This window comes from Zalophus californianus, chromosome 2 (genome assembly GCF_009762305.2).
Source record: "Zalophus californianus isolate mZalCal1 chromosome 2, mZalCal1.pri.v2, whole genome shotgun sequence".
In the NCBI taxonomy this organism is placed as follows: Eukaryota; Metazoa; Chordata; class Mammalia; order Carnivora; family Otariidae; genus Zalophus; species Zalophus californianus.
The window spans coordinates 162,286,913-162,311,778 of NC_045596.1; the positions used below are offsets into that span (position 1 = coordinate 162,286,913).

The window sequence follows — 24,866 nt, forward strand, 5'->3', positions numbered from 1 at the left end:
TCGATCAAGAAAGGAGGCTGTAATTTGTCAAATGCTTTTTCTGCATCTATTGAGAGGATCCTATGATTCTTGTTCTTTCTTTTGTTAATATATTGTATCACGTTGATTGATTTGTGGATGTTGAACCAACCTTGCAGCCCAGGGATAAATCCCACTTGGTCGTGGTGAATAATCCTTTAAATGTACTGTCGGATCCTATTGGCTAGTATTTTGGTGAGAATTTTTGCATCCATGTTCACCAAGGATATTGGTCTGTAATTCTCCCCATCAAATGGGGTCTTTGTCTCGTTTGGAGATAAAGGTAATGGTGGCCTCATAAAATTGAGTTTGGAAGTTTTCCTTCCATTTTTCTTTTTTGGAACAGTTTCAGGAGAATAGGTATTAATTCCTCTAAATGTTTGGTAGAATTCCCCTGGGAAGCCATCTGGCCCTGGGCCTTTGTTTTTGGGAGATTTTTGATGACTGCTTCAATTTCTTTAGTAGTCAGGTTTTCTATTTCTTCCTGGTTCAATTTTGGTAGTTGATATATCTCTAGGAATGCACCCATTTCTTCCAGGTTATCTAATTTGCTGGCATAGAGTTGCTCATAATATGTTCTCTTAATTGTTTGTATTTCTTTGGTGTTGGTTGTGATCTCTCCTCTTGCATTCATGATTTTGCTGATTTGGGTCATTTCTCTTTTTTTGATAAGTGTGGCCAGGGGTTTATCAATCTTGTTAATTCTTTCAAAGAACCAGCTCCTAGTTTTGTTGATCTGTTCTACTGTTCTTTTGGTTTCTAGTTCATTGATTTCTGCTCTGATCTTTATTATTTCTCTTCTCTTGCTGGGTTTAGGCTTTATTTTCTCTTTTTTCTCTAGCTCCTTTAGGTGTAGGATTAGGCTGTGTTATTTGAGACCTTTTTTGTTTCTTGAGAAAGGCTTGTATTGCTATATACTTTCCCCTTAGGACTGCCTTTGCTGCATCCCAAAGATTTTGAACAGTTGTGCTTTCATTTTCAATGGTTTCCATGAATTTTTTAAATTCTTCTTTAATTTCCTGGTTTGACCCATTCATTCTTTAGTGGGATGCTCTTTAGCCTCCATGTATTTGAGTTCTTTCCGACTTTCCTCTTGTGATTGAGTTCTAGTTTCAAACCATTGTGGTCTGAAAATATGCAGGGAATGATCCCAATCTTTTTGTACTGGTTGAGACCTGATTTGTGACCTAGGATGTGACCTATTCTGGAGAATGTTCCATGGGCAGTAGAGAAGAATGTGTATTCCGTTGCTTTGGGATGCAATGTTCTGAATATTTCTGTGACATCCATTTGGTCCAGTGTGTCATTTAAAGTCTTTATTTCCTTGTTGATCTTTTGCTTAGATGATCTATTCATTTCAGTCAGGGGGGTGTTAAAGTCCCCCACTATTATTCTATTGTTGTCAATGTGTTTTTTTGCTTTTGTTATTAATTGCCTTATATAACTGGCTGCTCCCATGTTCGGGGTATAGATATTTACAATTGTTAAATCTTCTTGGTGGATAGACCCTTTAAGCAGGATATAGTGTCCTTCTTCATCTCTTATTACAGTCTTTGTTTTAAAATCTAATTTGTCTGATATAAGGATTGCCACCCCAGCTTTCTTTTGGTGTCCATTCGCATGGTAAATGGTTTTCCACCACCTCACTTTCAATCTGGGGGTGTCTTTGGGTCTAAAATGAGTCTCTTGCAGACAGCATATCGATGGGTCTTGTTTTTTAATCCAATCTGATAGCCTGTGTCTTTTGATTGGGGCATTTAACCCATTTACATTCAGGGTAACTATTGAAAGATATGAATTTAGTGCCATTGTATTGCCTGTAAGGTGACTGTTATTGTATATTCTCTGTGTTCCTTTCTGGTCTATGCGGCTTTTAGGCTCTCTCTTTGCTTAGAGGACCCCTTTTAATATTTCTTGTAGGGCTGGTTTCATGTTTGCAAATTCCTTTAGTTTTTGTTTGTCCTGGAAGGTTTTGATCTCTCCTTCTATTTTCAGCAACAGCCTAGCTGGATATAGTATTCTTGGCTGCATATTTTTCCCGTTTAGTGCTCTGAAGATATCATGCCAATCCTTTCTGGCCCGCCAGGTCTCTGTGGATAAGTCTGTTGCCAATCTAATGTTTCTAAGATTATAGGTTACGTATCTCTTCTCCCGAGCTGCTTTCAAGATTTTCTCTTTGTCTCTGAGCCTCGTTAAGTTTTAGTATTAGGATGTCGGGGTGTTGACCTATTTTTATTGATTTTGAGAGGGGTTCTCTGTGCCTCCTGGATTTGGATGCCTGTTTCCTTACCCACATTAGGGAAGTTCTCTGCTATAATTTGCTGCAATATACCTTCTGCTGCTCTCTCTCTTTCTTCTTCTTCTGGGATCCCAATTATTCTAATGCTGTTTCGTCTTATCGTATTGCTTATCTCTCGAATTCTGCCCTCGTGATCCAGTATTTGTTGATTTCTTTTTCTCAGCTTCTTTATTTTCCATCATTTTGTCTTCTATATCACTAATTCTCTCTTCTGCCTCATTTATCCTAGCAGTTAGTGCCCTCATTTTTTTTATTACACCTCATTAATACCCTTTTTGATTCTGACTTGGTTAGATTTTAGTTCTTTTATTTCTCCAGGAAGGGTTTCTCTAATAACTTCCATGCTTTTTTCAAGCCCAGCTAGTATCTTTAAAATCATGATTCTGAACTCTAGGTCCAACATCGTACTAATGTCCGTACTGAGTAGGTCCCTGGTACTTCCTCTTGTTCTTTTTGTTCAGGTGATTTTTTTTGTTTTGTTATTTTGTCCAGAGGAGAATAGATGAATGAGAGAACAAAATGCTAACAAGTTAACAACGTCCCCAGAAAATATACTCTAAACAAATCAGAAAAGACCTGAAACCAGGGGAAAAGAAAGGGAAAGAAAGAAAAAAGAAAGAGAAAAAAAAGAAAATGAAAAAGATAAAAACAAACAAAAACAGAAGAAAACAAACAAAAACAGAATATGATCAAGTATGATCAGGCCAGTGCATAGATCAGTGCCACACACTAGATTTTGGGTGTATTTTGGTCTGTTAGAAGAAAGTGCCTCCTCAAATTTTAAAGAAAGATAGACTTATATATGTACAAAATAAGGGTTGATATAATGAAGGGATGGACTATGACTCTAAAGATGATAATTATAAAAAATTTTAAAAAAGGAATTGATAAGGTGCTTGAAAAAAGAATGAAGAGGATTTAAAGAAAAAGAAAGAAAGAAAGAAAAAAAAAGGGGAGAGAATGTGATCAGGAAGGAGACTCGAAGAAAGCCATACACTAGAGATTTAGGGTATATTTTGATATGTTAGAAGAAACTGTATCTCAAAATTTTAAAGAGAGAACTTATATATATGCCAAAAATAAGGGAAACTACTATGAAGGGATAGAATATGACTCTAAAAATGAAAAATAAAAATGTTTTTATTTTTTAAAAAAAGGGATTGATAAGATGTTGGTTGAAAAAGGGAAAAAGAAAAATTCAAAAAAAAAAAAAAAAAAGAAAACCAGTTAAAGAAAAATTAACTTTGAAAGGCTAATGAATCATGGTAAAAAAAAAAGCCATGAATTCTATGTGCAGTATTCCTCTAGCGCTGGAGTTCTGCCATTCTCATTGATCAGTAAACGGTCTTGGCTGGCTGTTCGTGCTGATCTGGGGGAGGGGTCTGTTGCCGTGATTCCCAAATATCTTTGTCTGAGGCGGAATTGTCCTGCCTTTGCCAGTCCAGGCTAAGCAATCTGCTCGGGTTTGCTCTCATGAGCTTTTGTTCCCTGGAAGCTTTCCGTACAGCTTTGGAGGACGAGAGTGAAAATGGCGGCCTCCCAATCTCCGACCCAGAGGAGCCGAGAACTCGGGGCCCTGCTCCTCAGTGCGCCCCCAGAGAAAAGCAGTCAGTCACTCCCATCTCCCCGGTCTCCGGCCGTACTCTGTCCTCACCCGGCCTGTGACCAAGCATTTCTATCTTTGGCACATGACCCTGTGTGGAATCTCCAAACCCAGCAGATCCCTGTGGTGCGCTCCCGCACCGCTCCTCCCGGGGGAGGAAGGGGAGTCTCCCTGGCTCTGCCGCTTGTTGGGTCCCTGCTGGAGGAGCAGTGGCCTGACTGTGCCGCGGATCACAGTTTATGGCAACCCCGAGCTGAGAGCCCGCGCGCCTCGGCTCCGTCTCTGTAGCCGGCTTCCCCGCTCCGATACCTGGGAGCTCTACTGCCCTCAGGCACTCCCGGTCTTTCTGTGACCCCTGAGGGTCCTGAGACCACACTGTTCCGCGAGGGTTCCACCCCCAGCTTAGCCACTGGAGCAACGTCCCTCAGCAGAGCCAACTTCTAAAAGTTCCGATTTTGTGCTCCGCAGCTCTATCACTTGCCAGAAGTGGCCGACGGAGACCCCCATCCCCTGCCGCCTATCCTCCTGAATATCGCCTCGGATTCACTTCTCTGCATGTCCTACCTTCCAGAAAGTGGTCGCTTTTCTGTTCAGAGAGTTGTTGCTATTCTTTTCTTTGATCTCCTGTTGAGTCTGTAGGTGTTCAAAATGGTTTGATCCCTATCCAGCTGAATTCCTGAAATCAGACAAAATCCAGGTCTCCTACTCCTCCACCATCTTGCTCCGCCCCTCGAGACTTCTCTTGTTTTTTGAGAAAGGCCTCTATTGCTATATACTTCCCTCCTAGGATGACCTTTGTTACATCCCAAAGGTTTTGAAGTGTCGTGTTTCCATGAATTTTAAAAATTCTTCTTTAATTTCATTCTTCAGTAAGATGCTTTTTAACCTCCATGTATTTGTGTTCCTTCCAAATTTTCTCTTGTGATTGAGTTCAAGTTTTGAAGCACTGTGGTCTGAAAATATGCAGGGAATATTCCCAATCTTTTGGTAAAGGTTGAGACCTCATTTGTGACCCTGTATGTGATCTACAGTGGAGAATGTTCCGTGTGTACTCAAGAAGAATGTATATTCTGCTGCTTTAGGAGGAAATGCTCTGAATAGATCTTTGAAGTCCATTTGGTTCTGTGTGTCATTCAAAGCTCTTGTTGAGCTTCTGCTTAGATGATCTGTCCACTGCTGTGAGTGGGGTGTTGAAGTCCCCTAATATTACTGTATTATTATTGATGTGTTTCTTTAATTTTGTTTTTAATTGGTTTATATAATTGGCTGCTCCCAAGTTAGCGGCATAAATATTTACAGCTGTTAGATCATCTTGTTGGATAGACCCTTTTATGATATAATGTCCTTTTTCATCTCTTATTACAGTCTTTGGTTTAAAATCTAATTTGTCTGATATAGGGATTGCTATCCCAGCTTTCTTTTAATGTCCATTAGCACGATAAATGGTTCTCCATCCCCTCACTTTCAATATGGAAGTGTCTTTGGATCTAAAATGAGTCTCTTGTAGACAGCATATCGATGGGTCCTCTTTTTTCATCAAATCTGATACCCTGTGTCTTTTGTTTGGAGTATTTAGTCCATTTACATTCAGACTAATTACTGAAATATTAATTTAGTGCCATTGTTATGGGTAAAATGACTTTCTGTAGATTGTTTCTGTTTTTCTGGTCTTTGTTACTTTTGGGCTCTGTCTTCATTCAAAGGATCTCCTTTAATATTTCTTACAGGGCTAGTTTAATGATCACTAATTCTTTTAATTTCTGTTTGTCCTGAAAGCTCTTTATCTCTAAAGTATTCTTGCCTGCATATTTTTCTCATTTAGCACCTTGAATATATCATGCCAGTCCTTTCTGGCCTGTCAGTTCTCTGTGGACAGGTCTGCTGCCAGCCTTATGTTTCTACTCTTGTAGGTTAAGGACCTCTTGTCCCAAGCTGCTCTCAGGACTTTATCTCTGAAATTTGCAAGCTTCAATATAATATATTGAGGTTTGACCTATTTTTATTGACTTTGAGTGGTGTCTCTGTGCTTCCTGAACTTGAATGCCTGTTTCCTTTCCCAGATCAGGAAAGTTCTCAGGTATAATTTATTCAAATAAACATTCTGCTCTTCTCTTTCCTCTTCTTCTGGGCCCCAATTATTCTAATATTGTTTTGTTTTATGGCATCACTGATCTCTCGAATCCTTCCCTTGTGATCTAGTAGTTGTTTATGTCTATTTCTCAGCTTCCTTATTCTCCTTCATTTTGTCTTCTATAACACTGACCCTCTCTTCTCCTTGTTTATCCTAGCAGTTAGAGCCTCCATTTTTTATTGCAGCTCAGTAAGAGAATTTTTTATTTCAACCTGATTAGATTTTAGTTCTTTTATTTCTCCAGTAAGGAATTATCTATTGTCTTCTATGCTTTTTTCAAGCCCAGCTGGTACCTTTATAATCCTTGTTTTGAATTCTTGTTCCAACATCTTACTTACATCCCTATCAGTTAAATCCCTGGCAATGAGTACTGTCTCTTATTCTCTCTTCTGGGGTGAGTTTTCCATCTTGTCATTATGTCCAGAAAAGAACAGATGAAAGAGAAAGAAAATACAAAAATAGCAATAGTGACACCAGAAAAATATACACTAAACAAATCAGAAGGGAACAGAAACAAACAAACATACAAAGAGAGTAAAATGAAAGAAGTTGAACAGAACGATAAACTCGATCCTGGGTGTATTTTGGTCTGTTGCTAGAAGAAACTAGATCTCAAAATAGGAAAGAAAGAAAAACACAGATATACAAAAATAAAATTGAATACAATGAAAGGAAGCCAAAAATGAAAAATGTACATATAAAACGTAAATGTAAGAATGAAAATTAAAAAAGACTTAAAAAAGGAATTGATATAATAAAATAGCTGAAAAGGAAAAAAATATATAAAACTGAAAGACTAAAGAATAATAAGAAAAAAACCACAAATGTTAAATACTGCTTTTCCAAGAACTGAAGTTTTATAGTCCTCTATGATCAGTAAACTTGGTATTAACAAGATGTTTCTGCTGGTCTTCTAGGGATTGGCCTATTGGGCTGATTCTCAGGGTGTCTTTCCTCAGGCAGAGTTGCACCACCCTTGCCAGGGGGCCGGGCTCAGTGTGAGAGACTCTGGATTGCTCTATGTGGCTGATTTGCTGCCTGAAGGCTTTCTGTACTGATGTGGGGGATGAAAATGACAGCACCCTGATCTCTAGCCCTAGAGCTGAAAGTCTGCACCCCCTACTTGTCAGCAGCCCTCACAGAAAAGCAGTCAATCACTCTTGTGTCCCTGGTTTCTGTCCTAACTCTGTGTTCACCCAGCCTATGAGCAAGGGTTTTTATCTCAGGCATAGGACTCCATTTCAAGTCCCCAAACTTTATGGACTCCTGCTGCCTGCTCTCATGCCACTCCTCCCAGGGGATGGAGGGGCTCTCCCCACAATTCTTCCTCTTGCTGGGCCCCAGTCTGCAGAGCAGTCACCAGACCATACAGTTGTTTGTGGTTTATGGCAATAGTGAGCAGAAAGCCAGCACCTGGACTTGTTGGATTCCCTGCTCCGACGCTTGGGTAGTCTGCCACTCTTAGGCACCCTCCCCCCAATTCTTTTTGTGACCTTGGGGATCCTGAGACCACACTGTCCCATCTGGGATTACTCCCCACTTTGCCCCCAGCACATCTGAGGCAGAACTTTTAGTTCTGATTTTGCTCTCCACTGTTTATAACACTTTCCGGTACCCAGTTAACGAGGCTCCCACCCCCTGTGGTTTATCTTCTGATATCTCTATCATCTTGGGTTCATGTGTCTGCACCTCCTACCTTGCAAAGAGTGGTCGCTTTTCTATTCAATAGAATAGAATTTCTTTCTTCTCAATAAAGAATTGCAGCAATTCTTTTCTCAGATCTCAGGTTGATTTCACAGGTGTTCAGAAAGATTTGATAACTGTCTAGCAATTCCAGGGACCAGACAAAAATAGGGTCCCCTATTCCTCTGCCATCTTAACTCCTCCTCTGAAAACACTCTAATTGTTACATGAAAAACATCTTGGTGTAAATAGTATCTTCATTTTATACTTGCTATTGTCTTTAAAGTTGAAGAAACAAATCCAAATTTATGGGGCTAGCATGCTATCAAAGGAATCTTTTTAACAGGGCTGTTTCTTAAACATCCCAGAAGTTTTCTGCCACAGCTCAGCCTACTGTGCTTTCACTGGCTGGAGTTTTGTAAATTTTTATATTTGATACAAATCATCCGTCTTGCTTATACCTTGAAAAATTTCCAAATGCACCAGAAGCATGGAGATCAATTTAGACATTTTTAAGGGAAATGGGAACTGAATAAAGTAGAAATAATTTATAAAGAAGTGAGGCTATTTCTGATATTTATTTTTTAAAATTGGAAAATGATGCTGAGTTTCTTAAAAGAGACTTGTGATGTCTAACAGCTCTTTCAAAAGTACGTTTAGGTTCCAAGTGAACTCTTCCACAGAATTAACAGCCATAGTTTGGGGGTACCAATCCTATAAAAAACAAAACATCTGCCCTTCCCCCCAACAGTCAATAGAGAAACAGGCATGGATTTAGTCAATTACAACCAATTCTGATTGAAGTTTGTTGCTTTAAGTAAATGAGAATCTATTTCTTACAAGCTAAGGCTAGTAAGATAAATGGAACTTCCACTCTCCTTGCTCACTGTAGACTTTTTGTAGACTTTAAAACAAAAAACAAAAACAATGAAACAAACCCTGAACCTACTTCACTTAGTACAATTTCTAGTGACTTCCTGTCAGTCAGAGTTTGGAGAATATTTCTTTCTTTTCTTTTTTTGGCATTTATTAGTAGCAGTCTAAGACAAAGGCTTCTAGAAAAATTAGGAGGCAGTAACAGGCAGTTTTTTTCTGACGTTTTCATTTAAATTCTAGTTAGTTAACATATAGTATAATATTAGTTTCATGAGTAGAATTTAGTGATTCAATGCTTAGATATAATGCCTGGTGCTTATCACAAGTGCCTTCCTTAATACCCATCACCCATTTAGCTCTCCCCTGCCCATTCCCCTCCAGCAAATCTTAGTTTGTTCTCTATAGTTAAGAGTCTGTTTTCTGGTTTGCTTCTCTTTTTTTCCCCCATGTTCATCTGTTTTGTCTAATTCCACATATGAGTGAAATCATATGGTATTTGTCTTTCTCTGACTGACTAATTTCACTTAGCATACTACACTCTAGCTTCAACCACATTGTTGCAAATGGCAAGACTTCATTCTTTTTGATGGCTGAGTAATATTCCACTATTCCACTATTTTATATATATGTATAAATAAAATATATACTCTCTCTATATTCATATATACACTATATATATATACCATACACACACACACACACCATACATACCATATATACCACATCTTCTTTGTCCATTCATTAGTCAATGGACAATGTGGGCTCTTTCCAGAATTTGGCTGTTGTTGATTAGAGGATATTTCTCAGGCACAGAAAGAGTTGTGAATTCAGCCCACCATGAAGAACTGTTGTATTGAAAGCAACTTGGGATATAAACAACTGAAATGCATAAATTTAGGAACAACTCCCAGTGTAATTACTAAAAGCTTAATATTCTAACAAAATAAACGCATTTTTCTTTATGAAGATGTGAAAAATCATAAGAATTTTCTGTGTTCTGAAACCACAGGGAGGCCCTTTCTCCAGGAATAGGTGAAAGAGCTCCTTTCTGACTGTGGTTCTTCTTGGTGACAGGATGCAGATGGGATTGAAACTCCCATTCCTCTCACTGCCCATTTGTGGTTCACACTGAACTATAGAAGGTGCTGTCTGTTCACACCTGCCTATCAGATGTGCTTTCAGGGGACCTACGAAGCTGTCTCAGGGAACTACTTTCTTTGATGTTATCTCTTATATACGATAACAAAATTCCATTCATTCATTCAACAAATATGTATTGAGCACTCATTTGCATGCCCCAGGAAGTGAGGACAAAGCAGTGAAAATATAAAAAATGATCAATCACTCTCACACTCCCTATTCAGGGAATGAGATTAGATTCAATTAGGGAACGAAGCAGTCTACTCAGGGAATGCTGGTCATAAAGCAGAGTACTTAACGCTACACAAAAGATCTCCATAAGTGTGTGTGCGTGTGCAGACACACACACACACGAAAAATTCTGGTGGCTGAAAGAAGAGCAAAGTGGACTCCACAAGTTATACTACTTCAAGTTAATGAAAAATAATAATTCATTTTTTAAAAAGGATTACTTTTACAAAAACCTGTTTAGATAGCATATACCGTTCTACATTCCTGGTAGACACAGGTTAAGGCAGCTTAAGAGACAATCCGTCATGCCTGACATATTAGCATATGAGTATGGATTTTAATGAGTCAGGGGCTGTGGAATAGTCTTCAGGTTCCTTGAGGTGACAATGTGATGAAAGCAAGACTTATCTCCACAAAGCTTGGTCTAAGTTCCATGTCATTAAATGAAAATGCTGTTCTTGTTAGGTTACATTTTTGGAAAAGGGGTACCACAGTAGGTTAAAAAATAAGGAGTGCTTTTTGCAGTGACAACCTTACCATGGTCTTGCAGCCACCCCCATCTCCTGGGAACAGGCTCTTAGCCTTCAAAGTCTAGGGCTCAAAGTAAGTTGTTGAGTACTGGAAACGGGACTGAGGTGTTGGGAAATTTAATTAGCATGTGTGAAAATAAAAGGGCCTATAGCTGAAAGCCACTCTAGAAGTGTTAAGAATATGATTGCTTTTTGAGATACTCCCATTTCTCAAGAATGAACAAGCCTAGGGAAACAAAGATGAGCTGCTTAGGTTTTTTGTTTGTTTTTTAAAAAATATTTTTCAAGTCTTTTGCTGGTGAGGCCGATGTGGAGAAAAAGGCACAAGAAATGTAGAAAAAATTAAACGTCCTTATAACTTGCAGCCCATTGACAAAAGACTTAAGATAGGCAGAGAATGAGTTCCTCCAAGGAACTCCCAACTGTCTTAATTTTAATGCTTTGCTAGAGGGAAAAACAACCTTAGCCTGACAATAGCTAGGCCTCCGGGATCCTTAAGGCTTCTTTAACATACAAAAATCCTTTTGGAAACTTCCTCTGTCTCTACCCCTCCTAACCAATCACTCGTCACAATCCCAGTGCAGCTATTTCTGCCCCTGGGTCCTGTCCCTGTGTTTTAATAAAACCACCTTTTTTTTTTTTTGGCATGGAAAACGCCTCAAGAATTCTTTCTTGACCGTTTGCTCCCGAAGCCCACTTCAAATCGCATCAAGGCTTCCACAGTTTTTGCTAATAAACTTTAACCTTTACTAAAATAGTGGTTTTTCTTCATCTCCCCAGAGCAAGGGCTTGCTCGAACCATGAAGAAAACCAGTCCCTGGACCTGCAGGGATCAAATGCCACATCTTACAATGGAAATTTTGTAACTCTGGAAGATACTTTTTTTAAGCTTCCATGAGCTCCTGTCCAATTCAATATGCAAACATGAAGAAAAGATTAGAAATGAACTTGAGGTCTCTGTACCCCAAGGCCTTACCATCTTGAGCAAGGGGAGGTGTAATGGAAGCTACTAGAGATACAAAGACATACCGAGAAACTTTAATACAATGCCAACTGTGGCAAAGACTGTAACAGATTAAACCCAGCTAATAGATTTAGAGGAGGCTTTTCATAGGAGGTGAGGAGGGAGCAGAAGGCAAGCAGACGACAAAGCACAAGCAAACACCCAGCAACCAGCCTCCCCCCAAGATGGGATCTGTGTGACATTCCTCAGGCACTCCAGGCTGCCCTAAAACTAAGGGAAGGGAAAAAATCAAATGGTTAACTAATAGAAATCACAGCCCTACAGGGTATGTGTCCCTATCAGTTTATAAACGTCTTAGTGATTTACAAGGAAAAAGCAGTCTTATCAATAGCCTAACTTTCAGAAACCCACAGACTCAATTTCATGGAGCCCTAACATCACCCTCCCCTCCACAGTGATGTGGGAAACAAAGGCAAAAGGGACTGGAAATAAAATTAAATTTCTTTATAACTTGCATCCCATTGAGCAATACCTGAAGCAGGCAGAGTATAACATTCCTCCAGAAAACTCCCAACTATCTTAATGTTAATACCTTACTAGAAGGAAGAACCACCTTAACATAACAATAGCCAGACCTCCAGCATCCTGAGAGTCTTCTTTAGCATATGAAAGTCCTTTTGGCTACCTCACTTTCTCCTTACCTCCCCTAACTTCCAAGTATATAATCAGCCATTCCTCACAACTCTGCCCACTGCTCCTGTCCCCATGCTTGAATAAAATCACCTTTTTTGCACCAAAGACATCTCAAGAATTCTTTCTTGGCCATTGGCTCCGGACCCCAACAACATTCCAAAACTACATCAGGAGGGATTTGAGCTGCATCTTGAAAGATGAAGAGGACTTTCAGAAATGAAGATGAGGGGAAGAGCACTTGGGGCAGAACAAAGTAGATGAACAACGGCATAAAGGCATAAAGTGTGCTCAGAGATAGTGGGCAGAAATGTGACTAACATACATGGAGGCTGTTGTGGAAAGACCAGTGTGGCAGAAACAAAGAACCCAAATCCTCTTAAATTAAGGATTAGGACTTTATTCATAAGATAAATTGTGGGGGTAGTTGTAGGGGAAAATCAAGGCAACTGCTGAAGAGACGAATGCCACTTGATGTGGGAAACAAAGGCAGAAGAAAAATTATTAAATTTCCTTACTACCTACAGCCCACTGACAAGTCCTTGAAACAGGCAGAGTGACATTCCTCTAGGGACTCAACTGCCTCAATGTTAATATTTTAAGGGCAACAATCCCCCAGGTTCCTTATAAGTCTACTTAAACATATAAAAATTCCTTTGGAAACATCTCTACCCACCAAGATACGTGTTGGCAATCATCCCCCAAGCATATGGCCCACTGATATACTTCTGAAGGGTCTCATGACTAAGGTTTTATTAGACGGTAATAAATGACCTTTTCCCAACAACAGCTAGCCCCCTCAAGGTCCAGGAAACCTTGCTGCCAACATTCCTTAGATTCTTATCCCTAACCCGCTCCCACCCTGAAAGTATGTAACGGGCCACTCCTCATGACCCTGGTGCAGCTCTTTCTGCCCACCAGTCCTGTCCCCGAGCTTTAATAAAACCACCTTTTTGTACCAAAGATGTCTCAAGAATTCTTTCTTGGCCATTGACTTTGAACCCTAAAGTTTTTTCCTATAACAACACTGTCTAACTGGGGAGAAATGTAGCCAAAGCTAACATTTGCTATATATACTGCTTTCTTTCAACTTGCTTTTGCATTTTTTACCTTTCCAGAGATTATAGATCCTCCCTATTCTTTTTAATAACCACACTTGCTATACACAGCGCAGAGACGGATGTGCCACAATTGATCTATTTATCAATCTCCTTCTGAAGGATACAGGTGGGGAGAGGATAAAGGCATCAGTGTTGCCCAACAGCAAGAATATGCAGGAAGAAGCTGTTTCATGTCATGTCACCCTGTAGCTCATTCCCTCTACTGTATTTTTTAATTTTTATTTTATTATTTTTGACTCAAACTCTGCTGGAAGAGACAGAGACATATGGAAAGCAGCTGCCCATTCTGGCATGTCCATCTACTGTTGTTTTTTCTCACAGCAGGCATACATTATCCCAACCAGGCAGGCTATTTGCTTTTAAGCACATAAACTGACAGTTACTTTTTTTATGTTTGATGCTTATATAGAATCCTGAACATGGGAGGCCACCATGATCTAGACCATGCCTGGAGCTCCCAAGTTAGAGTCAGGGTCAAGGTACACTTCCTATAGTTACGGTAGCTGAAAAAAAGTTGCCTCATGGAAAAATCGTAAGATAACTTAGGTATAGGCATTTATTACATTCAGGTTCAACATACCTCAAACTCCAGATAGTGATCTTTCAGTCTGTATTCATCTATCTCCTTGGCTTTAACTTTCTTGTCTGGGGGATAAGAGCGGTGCTCAGCGAGCTCAGTGGTAATCTGCTTCAGCTTGCTTTCATGAGATTTCAGCTGTTCCTCCTGCAGGAAATTATTAAGCTATTTAGAGCATCCAGAAAATAAATCAATAAGAAAATCATAGAGTACTTTTTAAAATCCCTTATGATGAATGACTTTAATTCATCAAAACAGTCCAATGTGCCTCTGCTGTACATCTTACCAACTTTCTCAAGCTAGTATTCACATGTACCTTTGCAAAACGACAACTAGGCCCCTTGTTACAAAACCAAATACTTTCAGAGCCCCTTATCAAGTGTAGCTGTCATGGAGTTGAGACCAGGCTTCCTAAGAAATACTTCAATAGGCATGGCACCAGTTAAGTACCTATCCTTAGAGTCCCACAAAATTTGGCTTTTCCATTTCCTGTCCACTCAGCAATGCTGCTAATTTCCCTGTCTGTTGCAATGAATGAAGAGCCTCTCTGCTTAGTTTTTTTTTTTCTTTTTTGAGACAAGCAATGCCACCAAGAAATAATTCTCTGTAAGCTATCAGATGATATACATTTTTAAAAGATTTTATTTATTTATTATTTATTTATTTATTTATCAGAGAGAGAGAGAGCAAGAGAGCGAGCACAAGCAGGGCAAGTGGCAGGCAGAGGGAGAAGCAGGCTCCCCGTGGAGCACGGAGTGGGACGCTTAACCAAGTGAGCCACCTAGGCATCCCTATCAGATAATATTCTAAAAAATGAAGCAACCTATGCTTTTCCCCTCCAAAATAGTAGAGGTTCTGACCTCCTAAATCTTATTGACCCAAAGTAGTGATTCAATTAAACGTACCTATAGAGCAATTCTTGCCTGAACAGCCTTACTATAGGCACCATGCACCAATGCAACATGGTTGATCCCATGTCAAAGAACTTCCATTATAGGGGTACCATTTTTATTGCCTTACAATAATGAAGGACAATATCAAACCCTATGGCAACATTTTAAAAATGAAACAAAGAGACTGAAATTTTCTTGCATTCCTCTAATTGTATGACTGCTGTTTTACTATTCTACTTTCATATATATATATATTATCCAAATTCTTGTTGAATATAAATTTTACATGTACAATAAGATATAAATGGATGAAAGTAAATGAAGAGGAACTGATTAAACTAGGTGATAAATATATCTTGTATAATAACAACATTATTTATTTTTTTTAAAATAGCGGACAAAAGGGATTTCCCTCCTTTATTAAGTTCTTATTTTAGGACATATCAATTTGTACTCCTCATAAAAGGCATGGCATTAAAAAACAAACAAACAAGATGAGTTTTCCCCTTCTGCTTCCTAAATTCATGTCATTCTAGATGATCACAAGCAGAGTTAAAGGTAAAAAATTAACATGTACAACACATCATCATCACAATTCCCAGCTGAATTTTTTCCATATGGCATTTTTATAAATTAAAATTACTATCTAAATCCAAGATCAGCATACATAGTTGCCAGATGATGAAGAATTTAAACCCTAAAGCAACTGTGTAATAAATCTGTCAATTTAAGCTTGTAATTCAAATCTAGTAGAATAATTTAGAGGTGAAAAAAATCCTAATTTTAATTTATGATGTGAGAGTATATTATCTATCTATCATCTATCTATCATCTATCTATCTATCTATCTATCTATCTATCTATCTATCTATCTATCATCTATTGATATGTATAGAAATATGCCACATTATGAATCTGAGCTCAGGTCATGATCCCGGGGTCTTGGGATCAAGAGCACAAGTGGGGAGTGGGGGGAGGAGAGGCGCAGAGGGAGAGGGAGAAACAAGTTTCCCATTGAGCAGAGAGCCTGACATGGGGCTCGATCCCAGGACCCTGGGATCATGATCTGAGCCAAAGGCAGACGCTTAACTGACTGAGCCACTCAGGCACCCCCTTATTTGTTTATTTTGGAGAGACAGAGCGCAGGGGTAGGGGCAGAGGGAGAGAATCTCAAGCAGACTCCCCACTAAGCACGCTTGATCTCACAGCCCTGAGGTCATGACCTAAGCTGAAATCAAGAGTCTGCCCCTCAACCGACTAAGCCACCCAGGCATCCTAATCTAATTCTTTTTCTATGCTACTCCTATACACATATAAGGATCCATAAAAATAGAGAGTATGTTCTACAGGTTTTTATACTTTATAGGTTTCCTTTTGTGACTTGTTTTCTCACTAAACATGTTTTTACGATTTACTCACACATATGTTCTAGTTTCTTCCTTTTAAGTATAGAACATACTAGAATTTCACTGAAGGATGTTTAGGTTGTTTTGGGGTTTCATTAGGCTATTATAAATGATACTACATTGAACATGCTGCCTAGTGAATATGGGCAAGAATTGTTCTACAGTGTAATCACTAAGATGTAGAATTTTGGGGTTTTAGAATACGCACATCTTTAAGATGACATTAACCTGTTTTCTTAAAGTGTTTCTACCAGTTTACATTTCCATAGTAGGCTTAAAAATTCACATTGTTCTATATCTTTGACAAAATTTGATACTCACTGAAAACCAGTGTTATTCCAGATCTCACAATCTCTTCCACTTCTGTATTACTATAGCACTTAAAAGTCTATACTACTTATGTGTGAATTTTATCTCCTTTACTGATTACAAGCTCTTTAAAGGCAGAAAAGGGAAATTATTTTTTTCCTTTTTCTCAAATCCTCCAGTGTGCAGTACTGAGCAAAAAAGATAGTATATGGCATAGTTTTTGTATAGTACCCGAATAACATTAACATATTCCTTAAGTTCTCATTAGCTGAGAGCCAAGACCATCATCTTAGCTATTTTTATAATGCCCACATACCTAATATAGTACCTGATATATAGGTTCTTCAGCAAACAGTAGCTGAATAAATAATTTAAAAAAGAAGGGAGGGGAGGTAAAAAGGGGGCTCAGACTGTTTCCTTGCACTGTTTTAAAGTAGATAGATGATTTACAAGGTAATGACATTTCTAAGAATCTTCTGGGAAACTTACAAGTCAAATTGCTGAATACTGTAGCCTTCTAAATCCAAGCTATATGGAATTTAGAATACAGAACATCTGCTTTAAGTCAGTTTGACCTATTATTGAAGGCACCATCAGAAAGATTTTATCATTTTATGTTTTTTAAAGACATTTTTTATATTTTTAAAAAGATTTTATTTATTTATTTGACAGAGAGAGACACAGAGAGAGAGGGAACACAAACAGGGGGAGTGGGAGAGGGAGAAGCTGGCTTCCCACTGAGCAGGGAGCCCGATGTGGGGCTCACTCCCAGGACCCTGGGATCATGACCTGAGCCGAAGGCAGATGCTTAAGACTGAGCCACCCAGGTGCCCCGAGATTTAAAGACTTTAAACGGTTTAGTGAGCTTCTGCATAACTTCAACATGATTTCATTGTTTACTGAGTACTCAATATATGTTAAATGCAGATGTCTAAGAAATGAATACAAAATCTATTCTGGAAATGTGTAGTCAACCATTTAAGGCGATGCCAAGGAGTGTGGACTGCATCATGTTGGCGAAAGGGAGTCAATTATGTTTAAGTGATAGTACATGAGTCATATTTTAGCCATAACTGTGAAGGAGGGATTAGAGAAAAGGAAGACTGGAGGAAGAGAGATCTCAAGTGGTTATACAAATAGTCTGTCAGAGTTTTTCAAAGTGGGTTGTGTGCAAGCCAAGCAAGATGATCCACTGGGAAGAATTTTAAAAATCAGCATTGGGATAATTCACAAACCATACAATTTACCCATTTTATTCATTTTATTTATTTATTTATTTTTTAAAAAAGATTTTATTTATTTGACAGAGAGAGACACAGTGAGAGAGGGAACACAGGCAGGGGGAGTGAGAGAGGGAGAAGCAGGCTTCCTGCCGAGCAGGGAGCTCAATGCGGGACTCGATCCCAGGACCCTGGGATCATGACCTGAGCCGAAGGCAGATGCTTAACAACTGAGCCACCCAGGTGCCCCCAATTTACCCATTTAAAGTATGTAATTCAATAAGTTTTAGTATAGTCACAGGGTTGTGCAACCATCACTACAATTTAATTTTATGATTCATTCATCTATCCATCAGCTGATGGCCATTTCCACCCCTGACTGCTATGAACATTTGTGTAAAAGATTTTGTGTGGGTTTATGTTTTCATTTTCCTGCTATCTAAGTAGAAGTGGAATTGCTGGGTCACATGTTAACTCTATGTTTAATCATTTGATGAACCACCAAATTATTTTCCAAAGTAGCTGCATCATTCTATATTCTCACCAGCAACATACCGAAGTGGTAATTTCTCCACATCCTCACCAACATATTATTTTCCTTGAAAGATTTTTTTAATTATAGCCACTCTAATGAGTATAAAGTGGCATCTCCTGTTTTTGATTTATATTTTCCTAATGAGTAATGATGGTCAGCATTTTTCCATCTTGTATTGATAACTGGATATGTAGCATATTTTATAAAAATGTATACATATGTTGGAGGATATCTGTTCAAATATTTAGTATTAATAAGGTGAATGATCAAAAAAGTTGAGACCAGTGATATAGGTTAAAAATGACAAAAGTCTGAACTAAGGAATGTGGGTAGGATATGAAAGATATTTAAGAAGGAGAAGTGACAGGATTTGTGACAAAAAGTCTAAGATGGAGTCGAGTGGGAAGGGTGTGGTTTTGGCCAGTGAGGGACACGATTACAAGAATGACTTCCTCCTCTGAAATCCCACTGCTCCTAATGCCTGCCTGTCAGAGGAGGTCACTGAGATGACATAACCAGTGGCTGAAAGCCAAGCTGGACCTGGGCAACCGGAGGCTCCTCACCTCCTCCCCGTCCATGAAATGTGCATTTTACCTCCCTTTCCCATGCTAGAAGCTGCCCCAAGGATGCAGCCTTGAAATAGTAATGTGTTTTTGAGACCATTTGAATGGTACACAAGATTGGGCTCAATTAAAGCCTCTATATAAACGTTATGATTCTGGCAGGCGGGTGCAAAGATCTACTCATCTTGTGGCCACCCAAGACAGACCTCTTAAGTAAGTGCCCTTGCTTATTAAAACTGCCACCTACCAATCTGAAGTGGTCTCCTTTCTTCAGCCTCTCCTTGCCCTCTGTATATAGGGGCCAGATTATGAAGGCACCCTGCCACACTCATCTGGCCCCTGGCCATTACTGCCCTGGTGGTCAAACCACAGCATAAAAAGAGGGGTGAGAAGCAAGCAGAGCGTTTTCCTTTGTTTCAAATTAGTGTTTAGCACAAGGCCTGGCCTTCAACAATTAACATTTAATGATCAAAGTATCACTGGTGAGTGATTCAAATAATCATTGATTTAGATCTTTACAGGAGAATGGTGGAAATTCAAAGAAGAAAACAGAACTAGATATCAGGAAATGGTAACTCCATGAGGTGCAAGTGAGACAAGAGCAGGGACTAGACTTGGGTCCCCTAACCCTAACTGAAATCCAGTGTTCCTTGCCTTCTCCATAAGGAGAAAAAAAAAGATAAAACTCTGTGCCTCTTGAGTAGCACATCTTGCAGGAATGCGGAGGAAGGATGCTTACTGAAAGGAAGATACTTACTACAAGGACTGGTGAAGACTGGACCAAACCAGTCTGCCCCAATATGGACCCCAATGCTGAACTTTCACGGGCTTCTTCCCTCATAATAATACTAAAAATCCCACCCACGGTGGAGATTTCGCATGTTATTTAGACATGTGATATATGAAGAAGCATGAATTTTAAATGCGTAGGTGCTAATAAACCCCTGCCTCTACATGCTTACACAGGACCCTTTTTCCACCCAACTTGCTTTTAATAATTTTTTATTGTTATGTTAATCACCATACATTACATCATTAGTTTTTGATGTAGTGTTCCATGATTCATTGTTTGTGCATAACACCCAGTGCTCCATGCAGAACGTGCCCTCTTTAATACCCATCACCAGGCTAACCCATCCCCCCACCCCCCTCCCCTCTAGAACCCTCAGTTTGTTTTTCAGAGTTCATCGTCTCTAATGGTTCGTCTCCCCCTCCGACTTACTCCCAACTTGCTTTTAAAAGCTCTCCCTAACCTTGCCTCGGGGAAGTCAGCCTGAGGAGCTCACCAGTGCTCAAGCATAAGCCCCAATAAAGCCTTGCCTGAAACTCCCATTTGGCCTCTTGTCAATTTCTATTGCTGAACTAGCCCAAGAGCCCAGTTCAGTTTCACACGTCTCCAAAGAAGCAGTGAAAGAAAGGGTAGGGATTGTAGGGAGTATAGTGCAGTCCCTTTAAGTATGATCTGCACTGCTTGCGGGCTGGACACCTGGTATGTCTTAAAACATTCATGTTCCCGGGCCCCTGACCTGGACCTCATTAACCTGGGGTGGGGATGCTGAGACATGTGCATTTTCAAGAAGTCCCCAGATCATTCTTGTACACAATAAAGCCTGAAAATGACTACTTTGATGAGTAGAAAGGGAGGTCCTGAATAGATCCTGAAGAGGGCCAACCAGGAAATCCTAAGTTTAGAGCACTGTACCAGAAGGAGAAACAAAACTTAAAATTTCAAACTAGTCTCTCTACCCGTAAAAGAAGAAGAAAAATGTGCCTTGGCAGCACTGCCATGAAAACAACTGAAGATGACTCCTACACAGCAGAGTTGTTCAGAAAGAACCACACTGCACTGATAATAATCAATTTTAATAATGAAGGCTAATATGTTTTGGATAGAAGACAAGAATAAATTAAAGAAAAGCCTGCAAATGACAGGGTGATGATGAACAGTATGTCTTTAAAAGCACCAAACAATCTTTTAATTGAATGTTTAATTTTTTCCTAACACTATTAAGTTTTTTTCCAGTAGGGTACTCACATTGTTATACATGCATTTTGTAAACTAAAATTATCCAAGTGGTTCTGGCATTTAGGGGAGTCATAGCCAGGCTGTGCGTGTACGGAGAAAGGAAAGATGGCTGGGCTAATTCACTGGTTCTCAATAGCAGCAGGTAGCAGTGGGGTGGGACCCCACAGGATATTTGGCAATGTCTGGCGACATTTTTGGTTGTCACAACTAGGGGGATGATACTGGTATCTGGTGGGTAGAGGCTGGGGATAGTGCTAAACATCCTACAATTCAAAGGACAACCCTCACAACAAAGAACTATCTAGGCTAAAATGGCAGTTGTGCTGAGGTTGGCAATGCCAACGCTAAATGAAGAGGACTGGTCTTCAAGGTACTGGAAAACTTGTGGGTGCATCTAGACATGTATCCCAGGATTCACTGAAGGTACACTATGACTCCTCCAAAGATATCCCCACAGGAGTCTCTATTTGCTGTGGAGGGTACTCCACATACTGCACAGGCTGTGTGTGGACTAACTCTTCTCTTCCTCTTTCTAAGCTATTCTTTATCACATCCTTCATTTTATGTATTTATTTCTAAACTGTCGTATTAATCTCAAAGGCAAAACTTCTTCATTTCTAAGTAAACAAACATAATGACCTGGGCAAAAAATACAGAGCTAGTGAAAGAACCTTAAAAACATTCTAGAACAATCTCCTCATTTTCCAGTTGGAAAACTGAGGCCCACAAACACTTGGTGATTTATTTGTGGAGGAGGAAACCATCTTATTTTTTTTTTTACAAGGTAGTTAAGTTCCTGAAAGGACTTGGTCATCTTGTCTTATGTGACAAAGGAGTATGCTTCTTTTTGGTTACTGCCTTATTTAAAATCCTAAGTCCATCATTTTGATCACATTATATAAGCAAGGTTTTTTTTTTTTTTTGTATCTTTGTGGATTTATGTTCAAAATGAGGAAAAATATTAAAAATCTTCTGCATCCTATTTTTAGTTCCAGTGTAAGACGTTTGTTTAAAATAAGAGATTTTGCCTTGAAAAAAGTGCTTGCTTGCCTGGTCTCATGGTAAAAAAAATACACAAATAGAGAAACACATTCGTTTTCATGTGCCAGTGACTTATTAAAATATAGCCCATACATAAATAGAACAGAAGTACATTTCTTTCTTTTTTTTAAAGATTTTTATTTATTTGACAGAGAGAGACACTGTGAGAGAGGGAACACAAGCAGGGGGAGTGGGAGAGGGAGAAGCAGGCTTCCCACGAAAGTAAATAGAAATGTAGATCCATAGTAAGGAAAGAACAAGTTAAAACTTGTAAGTTGCTCTATCCTTTCAAACTTCAACTCACCTTTCTCCTGGATCTTTTATAAGAATGTTTGTGAGAAAGACCAATCTACTGAAAAATAAGGACTGGAAAATCCCTCGTGAAATTAACAGAACAAAACCCAACTTCTGAAGGTATTTGTTGCCTCTAGTTAGTTGTTCAATTGTTTTCTCTTCTCATACCTTATATAATGTGGTTTTACTGTTTATTTCAAGTACCCAAAATTAAAGTGGGGGAATGCATTTGCTTTAAGAGGTCACAGTTCAGATGGGTAGATGGAGAATTCTGCTAACATGCTTTCTAGTCATCAATAAGATGACCTGTTCTCTTAGAATATTTGTTATCCTTGAAAATTAAATGCCATTCTGCCTTGTAAAGTGAGCTAGCCCGGTCCTTTCTATTCTTAACAGGTTTTGTTTGGTAGTCTATGAACTACATAGTAATAGCAATGCTTACTATTATCCAATTCATGTTAGTAATAATTATAAATTAACAAAACCAAAAGAATCTTTCATTTTTTAAAACCATGTCTCCTCTCTTCTTACCACTAGTCTATTTTTTATAAGCTCATGGCAAGACTTGTATGTATTCCCTTCCTCCACTTCCTTACTACTTTCCAATCCTTCCTCAAAGAAGACTAATGTGGCTTCTCTTGCCATCACTCTGCAAACTGCTCTCACCAAGGGACCCAATGACCTCCTACCACTTCAAAGGAGATATATTTTGTACTAATTTTACCTGATACTCTCTCCTCTTTCTCCCCTTTTCTGGCACAACATTCTCCCTGTTTTTCCTTAACAACAGAAAAATTGTTTCTCATGTCCATTTTGGTCTCCTTCTGAGCACTGAGCATCGCAATATTTGGAAGTAGAAAGAGGAAAAGGACCCAGGAAAGAACCCTAGGAAGAAGCAACAGGATGAAAACCAGATGGTGAGGTCACAAAAGCCAAGTCAGACAGCACAATCCCCAGCTGCCAAAGCCTAGATGACAGTCCTCATCCCTTCACTTCAGTGAGCCATTAGGAACACTCATTCCACACTTTCAAGATGTCTCAAATACTTCCATTCTATCCATCTCTTCTACAAATAACTTTGTTATTTTTCCTCTCATTATTTCCCCTGCCTTTATTTTTATCTTACTTATTTTAAAGATTTATTTATTTATTTGGGAGAGAGAGAGAATAAGCAGGGGGAGCGGCAGGCAGAGGGAGAGGGAGAAGCAGGCTCCCCGCTGAGCAGGGAGCCCAATGCGGGGCTCGATCCCAGGACCCTGGGACCATGACCTGAGCCGAAGGCAGATGTTTAACTGACTGAGCCACCCAGGCGCCCCTCCCATGCCTTTAAAATTAGGCTTTCTGGGGTTCTAGTACTTTCCTCCTCTAATACTTTCTTCCTGTTGTAACATAAGTAATTTTCAAAGCACAAATTTGGTCACATTACTTTCCTGCTTGAACTGTTATCCTAAGGATGTTGGGGAACCAGTGAAGCATCCAAAATCCTATACATAAAAGACCTTTCATCATTTGGCCTTACTTACTTCTACAGAGGAATGCATCTTGCTTTTTCTCAATATTTGTGCTCAAGTCACATTTGATAACTTTATGTGGTTCCACATCTCAGGACTTTCTCTTCTGGGCCTTTGTGATCCTCTGCTGCATCATTTTCTCTTCCCACATCACATCTAACTGCTACTCATCCTTTAGGTTTCATAGTAGATACCATACTTCCTCCTCCACCTACAAGCCAGGCTAAACGCCCCTTTGTGTACTCCCACAGCACTCTGGACACACCCTTCCTGTACTCTAACCAAACTGTATTATACTTACTTGCATGTTTTGTATCCAAAGAGTGTCTGGGTTTCATTTGTCTTTCTGTCTCCAGAGCCTAAAATAGTCTCTCAAGTGTAACAGGCACATAATACAGTGATAATCCATGATATCAGGTAGGTAGAGGAGTCAGTGAATATCAACACCTGGTTAACTAGAGTCAGATGAAACTATTTCTATTATTGCACCAATAAGAAATTCACATGTACATCAAAGTAGCTTCCAAAATCCTTAACTAGTCAATGGCAATAGGGGCAGTGCAGACAGGATTAAAATTGGCAAAACGGGTCTGTTTACAGTGTCCTTAGAACAGAGTTTTAAGGAAGAAAGGGACATAAAATAAGACCTTTAGAGAGATCGATCTGACAAGAGGAGAGCAGCTTAGGTGACTACATTTGGAATACCATTCTACTGTACATTGTCTTGATTACCTAGGAAAAGCCACGTGGCCCACTTAACTCCTCCCTAAGAGGTAGGGAAGTCTATGCCCTATTGTACTGTGGATAGTGGATCCCTGGGAATATTCTTACATACCCAGCATCAAACACAGCCTGAGATACGGGAAAAGTTCAATTAAATAAATAAATAAATAAATAAATAAATAAATAAATAAATAACTAGCTAGCTTGTGTTCAAGCCAGGGTGTCTAACACTAGCCAGTCATTTTAAATATGAGCTGTTAGTACAAACAGAACGAAAAACCTAAGCCAGCATTTGCAACAACATGGACAGACCTAAGAGGGTATAATGCTAAGTGAAATAAGTCATACAGAAAAAGACAAATACCATAAAATTCCACTTATATGTGGAATCTCAAGAATGAAACAAATGAATAAACAAATAAGGAAAAAGCAGAGACAGACCCATAGAGAGAACAGACTAATAGTTCCCAGAGGGGAGGAGG

General features: G+C 39.3%; 1 protein-coding gene across 8 annotated transcripts in view; it reads right to left on the reverse strand.

Annotated features, from left to right (window-relative positions):
• The window catches only part of PSD3 (pleckstrin and Sec7 domain containing 3), a 706,647-nt gene that overhangs the window by 31,768 nt on the left and 650,013 nt on the right, over positions 1–24,866 (reverse strand). For all 8 annotated transcript variants that reach the window (XM_027597421.2, XM_027597423.2, XM_027597424.2 and 5 more), the window contains one exon: positions 13,867–14,010. In XM_027597421.2, coding sequence (XP_027453222.1) covers positions 13,867–14,010 — 144 coding nt within the window. The remainder of the gene's footprint in view (positions 1–13,866; positions 14,011–24,866) is intronic.